This window comes from Rhinichthys klamathensis, unplaced genomic scaffold (genome assembly GCF_029890125.1).
Source record: "Rhinichthys klamathensis goyatoka isolate OS25496 unplaced genomic scaffold, OSU_Roscu_1.1 h1tg000262l_1, whole genome shotgun sequence".
Lineage (NCBI taxonomy): Eukaryota > Metazoa > Chordata > Actinopteri > Cypriniformes > Leuciscidae > Rhinichthys > Rhinichthys klamathensis.
In genome coordinates this window covers 902154-914244 of record NW_026606783.1, presented here as the reverse complement: position 1 = coordinate 914244, position 12091 = coordinate 902154, and the positions used below count along the sequence as shown (strand labels likewise).

The following is a 12091-nucleotide window of genomic DNA, read 5'->3' as shown; positions in this document are numbered from 1 at the left end:
TAAATCATAAAATATTGTGCAATATTCCATAACTGTGAAAACACTGAAATACTAGTTTTTGTGTAGACATTATGACAACTAGTGATAAATAGCCCGGATATCCTATTTGAATATATGTGAACTTATTAGGCTACCAAGCATTTCCCATATTGCTGGAAGATATTACAGTTGTAGAAACATTGCTCAGTTGACAGTGCACAGTAAATTTTGATTTTCAGTGTTTTTTTTTTTTTTCTGAGGAACTAAGGCTATTTATTTTAAAGACTACAACATTCTATTTTTGTGAACTACAACTCCCACATATAGTGTCTGCGTGACGTCACACAACTTGCATCCCAGTGTTGTGATATGGCGGCGATCTCGCATAAAGCCCAATAGATAAAGTCGCAACCAATGGGTTATCAAGAAAATACTGCATTGGAAAGATGCTGGGATGAAGAAAAAAAATCAATCGGTGAGTTTGGGGCTTATATTAGTTAATACAGAGCTATGCATGCATGCCTTTATGGCTCTGCACACAACCACGCACAGACACGAGCAGTTTTGCATACAATGGGTTAGAACAGCAAAGCCGCATATTAGCGAAACATTGAAGGATATAACCACTGCACGAGTGAGATTAAACAGCCATTTTATTGTAGTCGTGTTTATTTCGACTTCCCTTTCCTTCGTTGTTCAGCTTATTTTAACCATAGACCCTGCACTGTTGGGCTGTGTCTCAAAACCTAGTGGTGATGTACCTTCAAAGACGGCAGATTTGTGACATCAGTATCCACTTGCACTGGATTCTATGTATCGTAAACCATACCTAGACGGACTTCTACATTAATTTGTTACAGTTTGATTGATGTATAGTCCAAAATCACTTTTCGCTGTTTGTGTTAGCCTACTCTGCTTGTATGTGTTCCAGAAAGGCTGTCAGTCGGGGTAATTAGTGGTGGAGATCGTTCATTGACTCTTTCTGTAGGTTACATCAATATGCCAGTAGGTGGCGACAAGAGAACATCTTTTTTTTTTATCATTAAAACATTAATTCATTCAACCGATTCGATTAAAAACACTGATTAATTTAGGAGTTGATCGTAGACACAGCCAACCTCAATGTTCAAACGCCATCTTTATTTTTTTTAGCTCAACTGTCACAGGCTGCGTCTGAAAGCTTAAAAAATGCTGCCTTCAGAGTATGCATTCCAAGGTAGGAATACATCAAGGCACATCCGTATCCAATGTTAGCTTCACTTCCTGTCTCCTGAGATATCTTCATCTTCAAGGCAGCATTGATGTATCCTTCGCTGTACGTGTCTGTGCTGGTGTCTATGCCGGCGTCCTTGCCGGTGACCATGACTGTGCAGGTGTGTCCTTGTTGGTGTGTCCGTGCTGGTTTCTGTGCTAGAGACAGTGACCGTGCTGGTTTATGTGCCCGTGTCCGTGTCCATGCCGGAGACGGTGACGGTGCCAGTGTGTCCTTGCCGGTGTCCGTCCCAGTGTCCGTGTCCGTGCCGGTGTCTGTGCTGGTTTCCGTGCTTTTAAAGGTTCTTTTAAAATTTTTATCTGTTGTACTTATTTATAACAACAATTACAACATTACTGTAAATAATTGAACCAAGGCAACATCTGTGGTATTACTTTATATAATTTTTTTTTTTTAAAGGGAACAGTGACAGTCAACAGAGAGCTATATCACTTATATAAAGCTTGAATGATCTGAATTGGTATTGGTCGATCGTGATGACAAGAAATCAGTTGTGCGTATCAGCTGCAAAAATCCTGATCGGAGCATCCCTAAAATTTATACTTTTAATTCATGAACTTTACTTAATTGCATTTTCTCATTATGGGGACCAAGGAGTTTGGGGCCTGAAAATAAAAGAATATAAAAAATAGAGTTCATAGGAGAAGGCCCTGTTTCTGAGAGTGAACGACCAGTTGGATGCATAGCCATAGAAAATACAGTAGCAGAGAGAAAGCAGACAGAGGCCATGGCAAGGTTAAAGAAACATGCAAATAAAAAGTTTTAACTGACCACTTATGTTTGGTTAATGTTAAATGGATGCTGATGCATGTCATATATAACTGTAATACATTTGTGGAGTTTTGTGCAATTAGTTAGGCTGATTATTCACCAAAAAATAATTGTTTATTTAATACAATGTGAAGCATTTACACTTAAATATATAGTGGGCTTATTTAGAAAACAAGGTTGAAATTACAAAGCAATTTAATTTTGTCATTTTAGTATGTTTAGATGAAAGATTCATATTACAGTCCCACTTTATTAGAAGAGTGTTCAAATATCTTTTAGAAGTTATGATGACTGGGCTTAATAGACACACTTCCTCTACCATGCTAATGATTAAAGATATATACATAGTACAATATATGTACTATGTAACCTATGTATTCTTACCTTCATTAGTTAACCTGCATAATTTCTTTCTATTTTAGGAGAACTTTAGAGATCTGAGTTCAATTGACCATTGAGTTTCACATCAGAAGTTAAGCATCATGGAACATGCTAATGACCCACTCAGTGAATCCTCTGCTCCTGAAGCAAATCTGCACAATGAGCCCCTTTCACTTTCAGACCACCCGTTTTCTTTGGAAGCACCATTAGGTAGTACTGTACATGGAATAGAGGCTACAGAAAGTACAGATCAAACCAGTGGTCTTGAGTTGAAACTGGACCTCTATGTCCCAGCACCACCAATAATAGAACCTATAACCCCCGTAGAGGAAACAGTGGAGCACTGTGCTTTTCCTGTGGCAAAACAAGATGACAGCACACAACCTGAAGCCGTTATAGAGGGAACAGATGAAACTGCTGATGTTGAAGGATTGCATTGTGAAAATCAGTCAAGTCTGGCTGGGTCGAGTTCAGATACTGTGACAGAAGTGGAATGTGAGCGTGCATTCAACGAATCTGGCTCATCAGACTCTAATGCTGCAAGTTGTGTGCCTGAAGAGCCCATGAGCTCCAATGAAACACCAAAAATGTGTGCCAACACTAAATCCTCAACTGGCGGTACAGCACACAATGCTGACAGAAAGAACATCCCTCCAAAGAAGGACAAATTCAACCCTCTGAAACTTGACATGGCCAAAGTAATACCTCTCACCTGTAAGTTCTTCGACACTTATTTGTTTTTTCCTAGAAGAGCCATTGTTATAGTCCTCATATATTTATAAATGTTTGAAATCAAAATTTATATTTTTTCTTTGAAATTTGTCTTATTTTGAAGGATTAAATCGTGTGTGCATTTTTTTAATCTATATGTCATAACTAGCTCTTTCTGTGATTAACTTCTCTCTGCTGCAGTTAGGCCAATCCTTTTCAAATCTTTCCCTTCCAATATGCAATGCTCGCTTTTCACAATACAATCAACAACCAATGTATAAAATCAAGACACACCCTACACTTTTTTTTTATTAATTGTTTTATTAAATAGCCATTTTACTTAGAAAACGTCACAATTGCTGTAGTAAAGTCTATAACAAAAGTTTCATGTCTGTTTGGAGTCAAGTACAATTTTGTTTGCTCTAGCTGTTTGTTCTTTTCTGACATGCATTGTTTTGTTTTATCACACTGACTTCTAGCATCCCAGCTCTCACTACAATGCCTAGAATGTCACATCATCTTCAGTGACTCCAAAAGCAAAGATCGGCACCTTAAAATGAGCCACCCTGCAGAATATCAGCAGTACATGCTGGGAGATGTTCTCTTTACATGCTATGTTTGTGATCAGCATTTCACCTGCTCCACAGAGCTCATGGCCCATCAACGCACACACACTGGTAACGAGCGGTTCAAGTGCCCATTCTGTAGTGAGGCCTTCTACCAATCCTGTGATCTAACAAGTCACAAAAAAAAAATTCACTACAGCAAACATGGATACACCTGCTCAGAGTGTGACAAGCCTTTCAAAACCTTTACTTTGCTCAGATACCACCAACGGGTACACACAGCGGAAAAGCCGTATGTTTGCTCACACAAACACTGTGGTAAAAAGTTTTCTGCATCCAAGTCTCTTCAGAACCACTTAGAAAAATATCACAAAGAAGATACCAAAGGTGACCAGACAAATGCTTCAACCGCCACAAAGAAAAAGAGAACTAAAGGTAAATGACTAAAACATAAAACATTCCAGGTTTCATTCATTCAGTCGTTTTTAATTTAATAATGAAAGTATAAAAATGGGAAAATCGCTTTTTTTCTTTTTTTTTCTTTTTTTCTTTTTTTTTTACGAAGAACAAGAATTCAGTTAGATTTTTCATTTAGGGGTAGAAAAATGAATAAACCGTTTGAATATTTGATCCCGGCATGTGGGCGGGAATAAAACGCCCCTGTCCTCTGATTGTTCTGCCGAAGATTAAACCGTGCCATCATCAATTGTTCCTCAGTTCTGGGCTGCAGAATAGCTACAAATCACCTTTTTCCCCATCAAACATCCAGACTAACGAACCGTGCCGGGGCAGGGCTGCTAATAATACTTTTCTTTCATCACTTAGAAATAAAACATGATTAGAAGGATTGTTAAATGAGAATGTTGCTGTGCTGACCATTTGATTTATTTATACTTTTAATTTTGTTTTTCTGCAGAAACAAATGAGCGGAAATTCCCATGCTCACAGTGCGATGCAGTCTTTAAGACTTCCAAAGCACATCTCCTTCACATCAAAAATAAACACTCTCAAGAGTCACAAAGTAGCACTGTGTTGGTGCCACAACCAAAACCACCTGTATTTACTATGACACAGACAGCAAATGGACAACCACTGCTCATTGAGACCCTCGGACCAGCACCACCCCAAGTGGACAAGCTGGATGCTGAGCAAATTAAAAGACTAATTGAGAAACTTGGAAATGTACAGAAAGTAAATCAGTTGGTTATATTGCCTTTGCAGCCACAAAGCTTTGGGTTACCCCATCCACAACCATTTATGCAACCATTACATGTGAATTTTACTCAATCAACCATTCACCAAACACTATGTGGACAATCTGACACAGGCCCATCAAATGCAGAGCAAATTAACCTCCAAGTGTTAGCAGAGATGGGAGATTTGCAACAAAAGGAAACTGTTATGTCACAAGAGGAAACTATTATTTCATCAGAAAACTCGGAGACCCAAGTAGCACCTGTTAAACTGACACAAACAGAGGCCCAAATGCAAATGGATGAAATTCACCTTGAACTTATACCAATACAGACTGAAACTTCTGATTTTTTGGATCAAACACCTTTACAGTATGAAGCGTCACAAAATTACTCAGTTCATGAACTGTCTCATCCAGCAGAGGAACATATTCCAGAAACAAACAGTGAACCACATTTAATTCCACAACCTGATACAGCAAATTCTCATCAGAGGACAATGGAGAAAGACAATGTTCCGGTCGACACAGTTACGCCTGAGGAGACATTTACCAATGCAGAGACAGCATGTCCTACTACAATTCAAGATTCAATAGACTTGTCAGTGGAATCAGACTCACGGGTAGTGAGTGAACAGGGTGATATAAGCAAATTAATAAAGCCTCAAGAACTTCAGCAATTCCAAGCTCAAAAGGACCAAGTTGAGTCAGAGAAAGAACCATCCATGATGGAACCACAATCTCAGCCGGATTCCCTCAACACTGTGCAGAACAACACCTTAATTGACCTTCAACAAAGCTCTGTGCCAACACCAGACCAGACTAGAGCCAATTTACAGGATTGCCCTTTTGTTCAGAAGAAAATTCCAACAAAGAAAAAAAGATCTAAGAAACAATTGGCTGACAAACTAGAGACTAAGGAAGCAAGTAAAGTATGTGATGGCCAGGTAGCATCTACCAAGAAAATCAATACTTCATCAAAAGTGATTACTAAGAAAAAAGAAAAGACAAAAAACAAAAAGCTTGTTGTCAAATTTGGACCAGGCGAGAAGAAAAAATCCTCTAAACCAAAGGTAATAAAAACATCTAAAACCAAACAAAAACAGAACCAGCAAATTAGTGATCAAAACCAAGTGCCTATTTTGTCTCAGTATGACAATAAATTGGATTTTAACCAAAAAGTGCAAAAAGATAAAGTAAAGGGGGTTGAAAGTCCTTCAGGAGTAGCAGTGAAGTCAGTGGGTCAAATGAATAATGCAAAAACAGACATTGTTTTGGTGGCACCAGAAGCAGCACAACAAGGGAAACTTCAGAAGAGAAAAATTAAGAATCAGAACAATTTGCTCAAGAAGGCACAGTCTGTCCATGAGGTCCAACGAGATGAAACACTGGTACCTGTGCGAAAGAAAAAGAAGCAGGGTAAAACACATGAAGACGATTGTCCCAAGAAACCCAAGGTTAGAAAGACCCAAAATAATAATTTTCAGAAGAATTGCCAAAAAATACCAAAGCATAAGGTCAAAAAGGCAAAATCCAGACCTGATGTTTCAGACGTGCCTCACATAGAGAAACAAGCTCTGCTCTTATTAAAAGGCCACAAGCAGCCTCAGCTGAAGGTACACAAGTTGGATGCTACTGAACTCGAAAAATCACCCCCAAGCAAATACAATAAAAAGGTAATGCAAAAAACAAAAAAAGCACCTAGGAAATCCTTGAATGTAGCTCACCAAAAGAAAGAAAAATCAGTTCAAAATAAATTGGTGGAGTATCACGGAGAGCCCTTGTCTTTTGAAATGCCCTCTGTTGACAACAGCCATGGTTCTGTGTCTACAAAGCCCAAAATTGTACGGAAACGCAAAGCGCCTACAAAAATAGACCAGGAAATTGCATTGAGCCCCCCATATTCTCAACTTACTCTTGGGTGCCAGGACTGCGGGAAGACATTCTCAGAAGTGTCTGCTTTACAGGAACACATGGCGGCCTGGCACTCCGCTGGAAAGGAGGCTTTCCCGGGTGAGACAATTGTTGTTAAAAAACGAGTTATGAGACCTGGTCCTAATGAAAAGCGTATTTCACCTAATGTCTTTGAAATTCAGGTTGCAACAGATTGGGATATGGAGTCTGAGGTGGGGGAGATTGTGGGAGAAAGACTATCATTCCCAGCATTAAGTCCGTCTCCTTCTTTGACACTTGCTTCTGGTGGTGTTGAAGGAAAGCAACAAGAAGGAGACAAATATATTGAAGGAATTGTTCCTGAACCTGAGCAACCTCCTGAGAAAAATCCTTTAGAAGTTTGCGAGATCCCTTCACAGATGTCTACCCCAGCCTTAGTCAAAAGTATCGTGCCCCAGGAGCTACCTGAAAATGCTAGTGAGAGTGTGTCAGAAAAAGAACAGAGCAATGAGGTTGGGACCATCACAGAAACTTCTTGTACTGAACTCAAAGATGCATTGGAGGAAGAAATTAAAGAAGAACTGCCCATAGGTGTCAATTTAGTCATGATTGGAGACCAAAATGAGGACGAGAACCATAACACTCAGATAAATAACATTTCAGGTGTCTCTCAAGAGCATGAAAATGAAAAAAGCAATCCAAGTCCTCAGACTCAAGAGTCTGCAAGAGATGCTGATGAAGTATTAACTCAAAAAGTTCTTACTGAACCAGAGATAAAGCAAGAAGAAGAGGAGGTACTTGTACGGAGAGTTGATGATCATAAAAGCGTGATGGGAGGACATTCTGTGAAAAGGGGTAAGAAAGTAGTTGGAAGAAGCCAGGGCAAGAGACCGGTTGGAAGAAGAACTAGCACAGAAAACAAAAGTAAAAAGGATATTGAAGGAAATAAGGATCCACAAGAATGCCAAGTGCTCTATCATATGTGTGTACTTGATACTCCAGAGAGAAAGAACAAAGAAACGGACAAAAATGTAGTTAATGCCTCTGAAACTTGTCAACCATCGTCTTCTGAGGAGGCTCCTGAGGAACAGGTCATTTTTGAGTTGGACTCTGTTACCACAAGTGTAATAGACATTGTGAACTCTGAAGATGGATCATTCGAGACATCTAGAGAGCTGGTCAGAGACGGCAGCTCTCCTGGAATCATATTGGAAAAATACTTGACAGCACGTGAGAGAAATATGGAAAATCCAAACACCCAGAGTCAGATTAGACGGGTGAGGGTTTCTGCATGTTTTTCAGACTTTTTAGATGTTGTCCTTCAACATTTGAATAACAACTTTTAAACCCCTTATATATTGTGTCATGTAAAGTATTGTATGTGTGTATTGTGTATTCTCATCAAAGGCAAACTCCAAGTTGGATGCCAATAAAGTGACTTCAGCTTACACATCTTCTGACATGAAAATAGAAGAACATTCTTCAAATTTGTCTCAGAGTTGTTCGATGCGTGGAGTACAGATGTTTATTGTGAAAGCAGAAGACCACTTGACTACGAATGAGATGTTTCAGGCACTCCAGCCTACAGATCCTCACCGTGTTGCATGTCAAGGTCAGTTTTAACTAAATGATTAGACCTTAATTATTTGTTAGTCTCTGTTCTAATACAGCAGTATCAAAAAAATACATTTAACCAGATGTTATCTGATGCAGCTTGTTTGCAAATGTTTGTCTATTTAAACCTTTTACCACTTTTTATTTATTCATATTACTTTGATGTTACATACAACATTATTACTGTTTGTTTTCTTTCTTTTTTACTTATTTATTTATTTTTGCTAATACAACCGTATAATTTTTTACTTAATGTATTCTCATGAAGCCTTTCTGCAACATTTTGTCTATTAAAAAACAATTTTTTATTCCTCTTGCAGATAAGAACAGAGATGGCACCTCTTCTGACTCTCGTGTAGTGCCCCTGCAGACCTACAGCAAGCAATGTATCTTTTATCCTGTTAAGGAGGAAGAGCGAGAACATTTAGTGGAGCCTCCTCATGCAGAACATGCATGCTTAGATTCGGGGGAGCTTGCAGGTGGGGAACAAAATTCTGGATTTCTAAGATGTATTAAATAATTTAATTTGGAATTATTCGCAGTATCAAATACATTTGTTTTGCATGTTATCACTAATCAGTCCTAATACATAGGGGCTTCATCTGGAATTGAAGAATGTGAGGAAATCAGGGTGGATTCGGTACAAATGGACATGCAACATCTGAACACAAACTCTGAAGAGGGTAAATAAAAGAATAGCCAGGTTAATGCTTTGATGGGTGGTCTGTTCTGTGAGCTCAGTTTGAGAATGTGCTATATTGTCTTTGTAGGTGATGTTAGTGCTGAACAGCAGAGAACCCAGAGCTTTCTAGAATTTCTCTCTGATAATTCAGACACAGATGATGCCGATAATGTACATTCTGAACCAGAAGCTGAAACCATTGTGATGTCCTGTTACCATGGAATACAGTGTAATGATACTGTACATCAAAAGGGCACAGAGAGATGTGTCAGAACGTGAGTGTTGTTGGCGCAACATAAGATACCAGGTATGCCAAAATCAATCTTTAAAACCTATGTTTTTATCTCTTCTTTAGAACCATGGGTGCCTCTCCAACAAGGCACACAGAACCAGAAAGACAGATCAACTGGAAGCCCATTAACTATTTTAATCAGTATTTTAGTTTGGACACGTGGAATGAAATTGCTGTCTGTACAAGGGAAACCTCAAAACTGGCAAACCCTGTCACAGAAAAAGAGGTTGCACAGTATGTGGGAATCCACATTGCAATGGGAACTCTGAAGGTTGGTCATAACACAAGTGCATGACAAAATCTGAAAAATGGATCATTCTCAAATAATGATGACAAACATTTTCCTTGACATTTTAGTCATGGAAAAAAGATTTAAAATGGTCAAGAAAACGTGTAATATGAATGGGTTTGACTTTATATTGTTTTGCACACATTATGTGAATTTGTCAAATGCCTTGAACAAAAACATTGCCCCTACATGGTAAATGATTTACAGTTATTTATTTATTTATTTATTTGTCATTTTATTTTCCTGGGTTAAGCATCAGTGCAAGGTTTAAAAAGTGTGCATATATGTATATATATATATATGTATATGTATATAAAAATAATCTATTTTATCAATGTTTGTCTCTTGATTGTATTTATTGTCATGACTGATGTAAAAAAAAAAAATTGTGGAACATATATTTCCAAGTTCAGATTTTAAAATGGTGATGTTAAACAATATTTACATTTTTTTTTCATATGGTTCATTTAAATGTAATTATAAAATATTCCATATGTAAATATATATGAATATATGGATAATATATAATAATAATAATAATGATAAAGATAGATTTTTGTCACCATCTTATTGTATCTTATGGTTACTTTTTCATAAACTAAACTGAGACTCTCTTTCTCTGGTTTCCTGTTTTCACAAAGTTTCCCAGCACAAAGCTCTACTGGGAAGACTGCACACGAGTACCTCTGATCTCCGATGCCATGACGGCTTCAAGATTCTGTGAGCTCACTCGTAAAGTGAAGCTGGCCAGTTCTGGTGGAGATTCCATGGAGATGAGTAACGATCAGCAGTCTGAAGAAAGAAATCAAGACCAGCCTGGACAGAGTAATGAAGTGCACAGTAATGAGGAGGCACATAATTGTGCAAACTCAAAGGCAAATCATTTGTGGAAGGTAATGCCATTGATTAGAAGAGTTCAAGTCGGTTGTCGGGCACTGAAGCGAAATGGAAGCTATGGGGTTGACCAGTACCCCCTTCCTTTTCAAAGACACCCAACCCATTCATTACTTCACACAGTTGTCATAAGTGGTGGAGGGTTGGTTGTGGACTTCAACTTGAGTGCAGATGACTCCAATAGAGAAAATGTAGTGGAGAAAATGGTCTCTAGGGGTAAAGACAGAAATGAAGGGATGGTGTTTCTTTGCAAACCAGAACTTTCCACACCTTCTATGCTAGAGCATCTTTTAGAGGCGGGTGTGCAAAGCGCTGGCAAGGTTGGTGGGGCAAGAGGGCAAATAGGTGACGAGTTTGTGAGCTCAGATGGAAAACTCAAACTTTTCAGATGTCATCATGGCTTTATCCTTTCTGCAGTGGTAAAGGAGAAGCCGCGTTCAACATCTCTTGTCAGTGGCTTTGAGCGAGCGATTAAAACTGCGAATCTTAACCGTGACTTGAGAAGTCTTTATCGCACTCCATGCACAAATTCAGCAGTCAGTGGTTGGCCACATTCTGTTCTCTGGGACTTGATCGATCTGGTGTTGGTAAATGCATGGATACAGTATAAGCAAAATTACAGTCATATTACAGATCTGTTATCACTTATGGCATTTCGTTTGGAGGTGGCCAAAGCACTGATCCTCTCCAGTGGCTTTGATGCTCAAGACTCATCACCCCCCTGCCCTCCTGCTCCCAAACTACATGGACCAGATACAAACTCAAGACCTTCTCAGGTTCTTGAGAGCCCTTTGCCGGATGTACACACACGGTACGATGGCTTTGGCCACTGGCCAGAGCAGCTAGCAGAGGAAGAGGAGGCCAGAAGGTGTAGATTTGGAGGCTGTGAGAGAACATCACGTGTGCGTTGTCTCAAATGCTGTGTGTTCCTGTGCATTTCTCGAAACCACAACTGTTTCCTGAAGTTTCACAGTCAGGGGTCTTCATGAGGATTACAGGCTGTGAACATTTAAACTATAACATTTACTCATTTACATAAATAAGATGGTTAATTGTTAAGTTATTGCTTACCATGACTCATGATGACAAACCATGAGCCACCTATATCTATTCTTGTCCAGGTTGTGTAGTTGTTACACAATTAAACCCATTTGGATGTATAATGAATGTTTTATTGTGATTGTTATATCTTCTTTTTATGTAGATACTTTTAAGATTTAAGTATTTTCTTTTTATGAATAGTATTTTACACCTAGCAAACAGTAGAACGTGTCCTATAAATTATTTGCTTTTTATTTCCTAAAAAGGAAAGGTTCATGTTTAGAATGTGATGTTTTCATTTCATAATTCATTACTATGGTTCCTGCTCATTGTGCATTGCGAAATCATCTTCAATTTATTTGTATGAAATAAAAGCTTTTAAATTTTATAGTATGAGCTCAATCTTTTTATGATAAGCACCTTTTAATGCATTTAAATATATAACCTATATAGATTATAGTAGCCTATATTTATTATCATTGCATATGCAATTATTTTACATGCGGGCTACAA

General features: G+C 38.5%; 1 protein-coding gene across 1 annotated transcript; it reads left to right on the top strand.

Annotated features, from left to right (window-relative positions):
• The first annotated feature begins 2425 nt into the window (after positions 1-2425).
• On the top strand, positions 2426-11966 carry LOC130101758 (uncharacterized). Its single transcript, XM_056267604.1, has 9 exons — positions 2426-3118; positions 3595-4116; positions 4598-8043; positions 8174-8378; positions 8701-8859; positions 8974-9063; positions 9151-9337; positions 9418-9625; positions 10285-11966. Exons 1-9 carry the CDS (start codon positions 2506-2508, stop codon positions 11524-11526), a joined length of 6672 nt encoding a protein of 2223 aa, XP_056123579.1. The 5' UTR covers positions 2426-2505; the 3' UTR covers positions 11527-11966.
• The last annotated feature ends 125 nt before the right edge of the window (positions 11967-12091 follow it).

What these genes read in the sequence shown, in the direction of transcription:
- LOC130101758 (XM_056267604.1), top strand. Translation starts at nt 2,506, where the DNA reads ATGGAACATGCTAATGACCCACTCAGTGAATCCTCTGCTCCTGAAGCA. An exon ending in AAAGAAAAAGAGAACTAAAG is followed by an intron (nt 4,117 to 4,597) that starts GTAAATGACTAA and finishes GTTTTTCTGCAG; the next exon opens with AAACAAATGAGCGGAAATTC. An exon ending in CCCAGAGTCAGATTAGACGG is followed by an intron (nt 8,044 to 8,173) that starts GTGAGGGTTTCT and finishes TTCTCATCAAAG; the next exon opens with GCAAACTCCAAGTTGGATGC.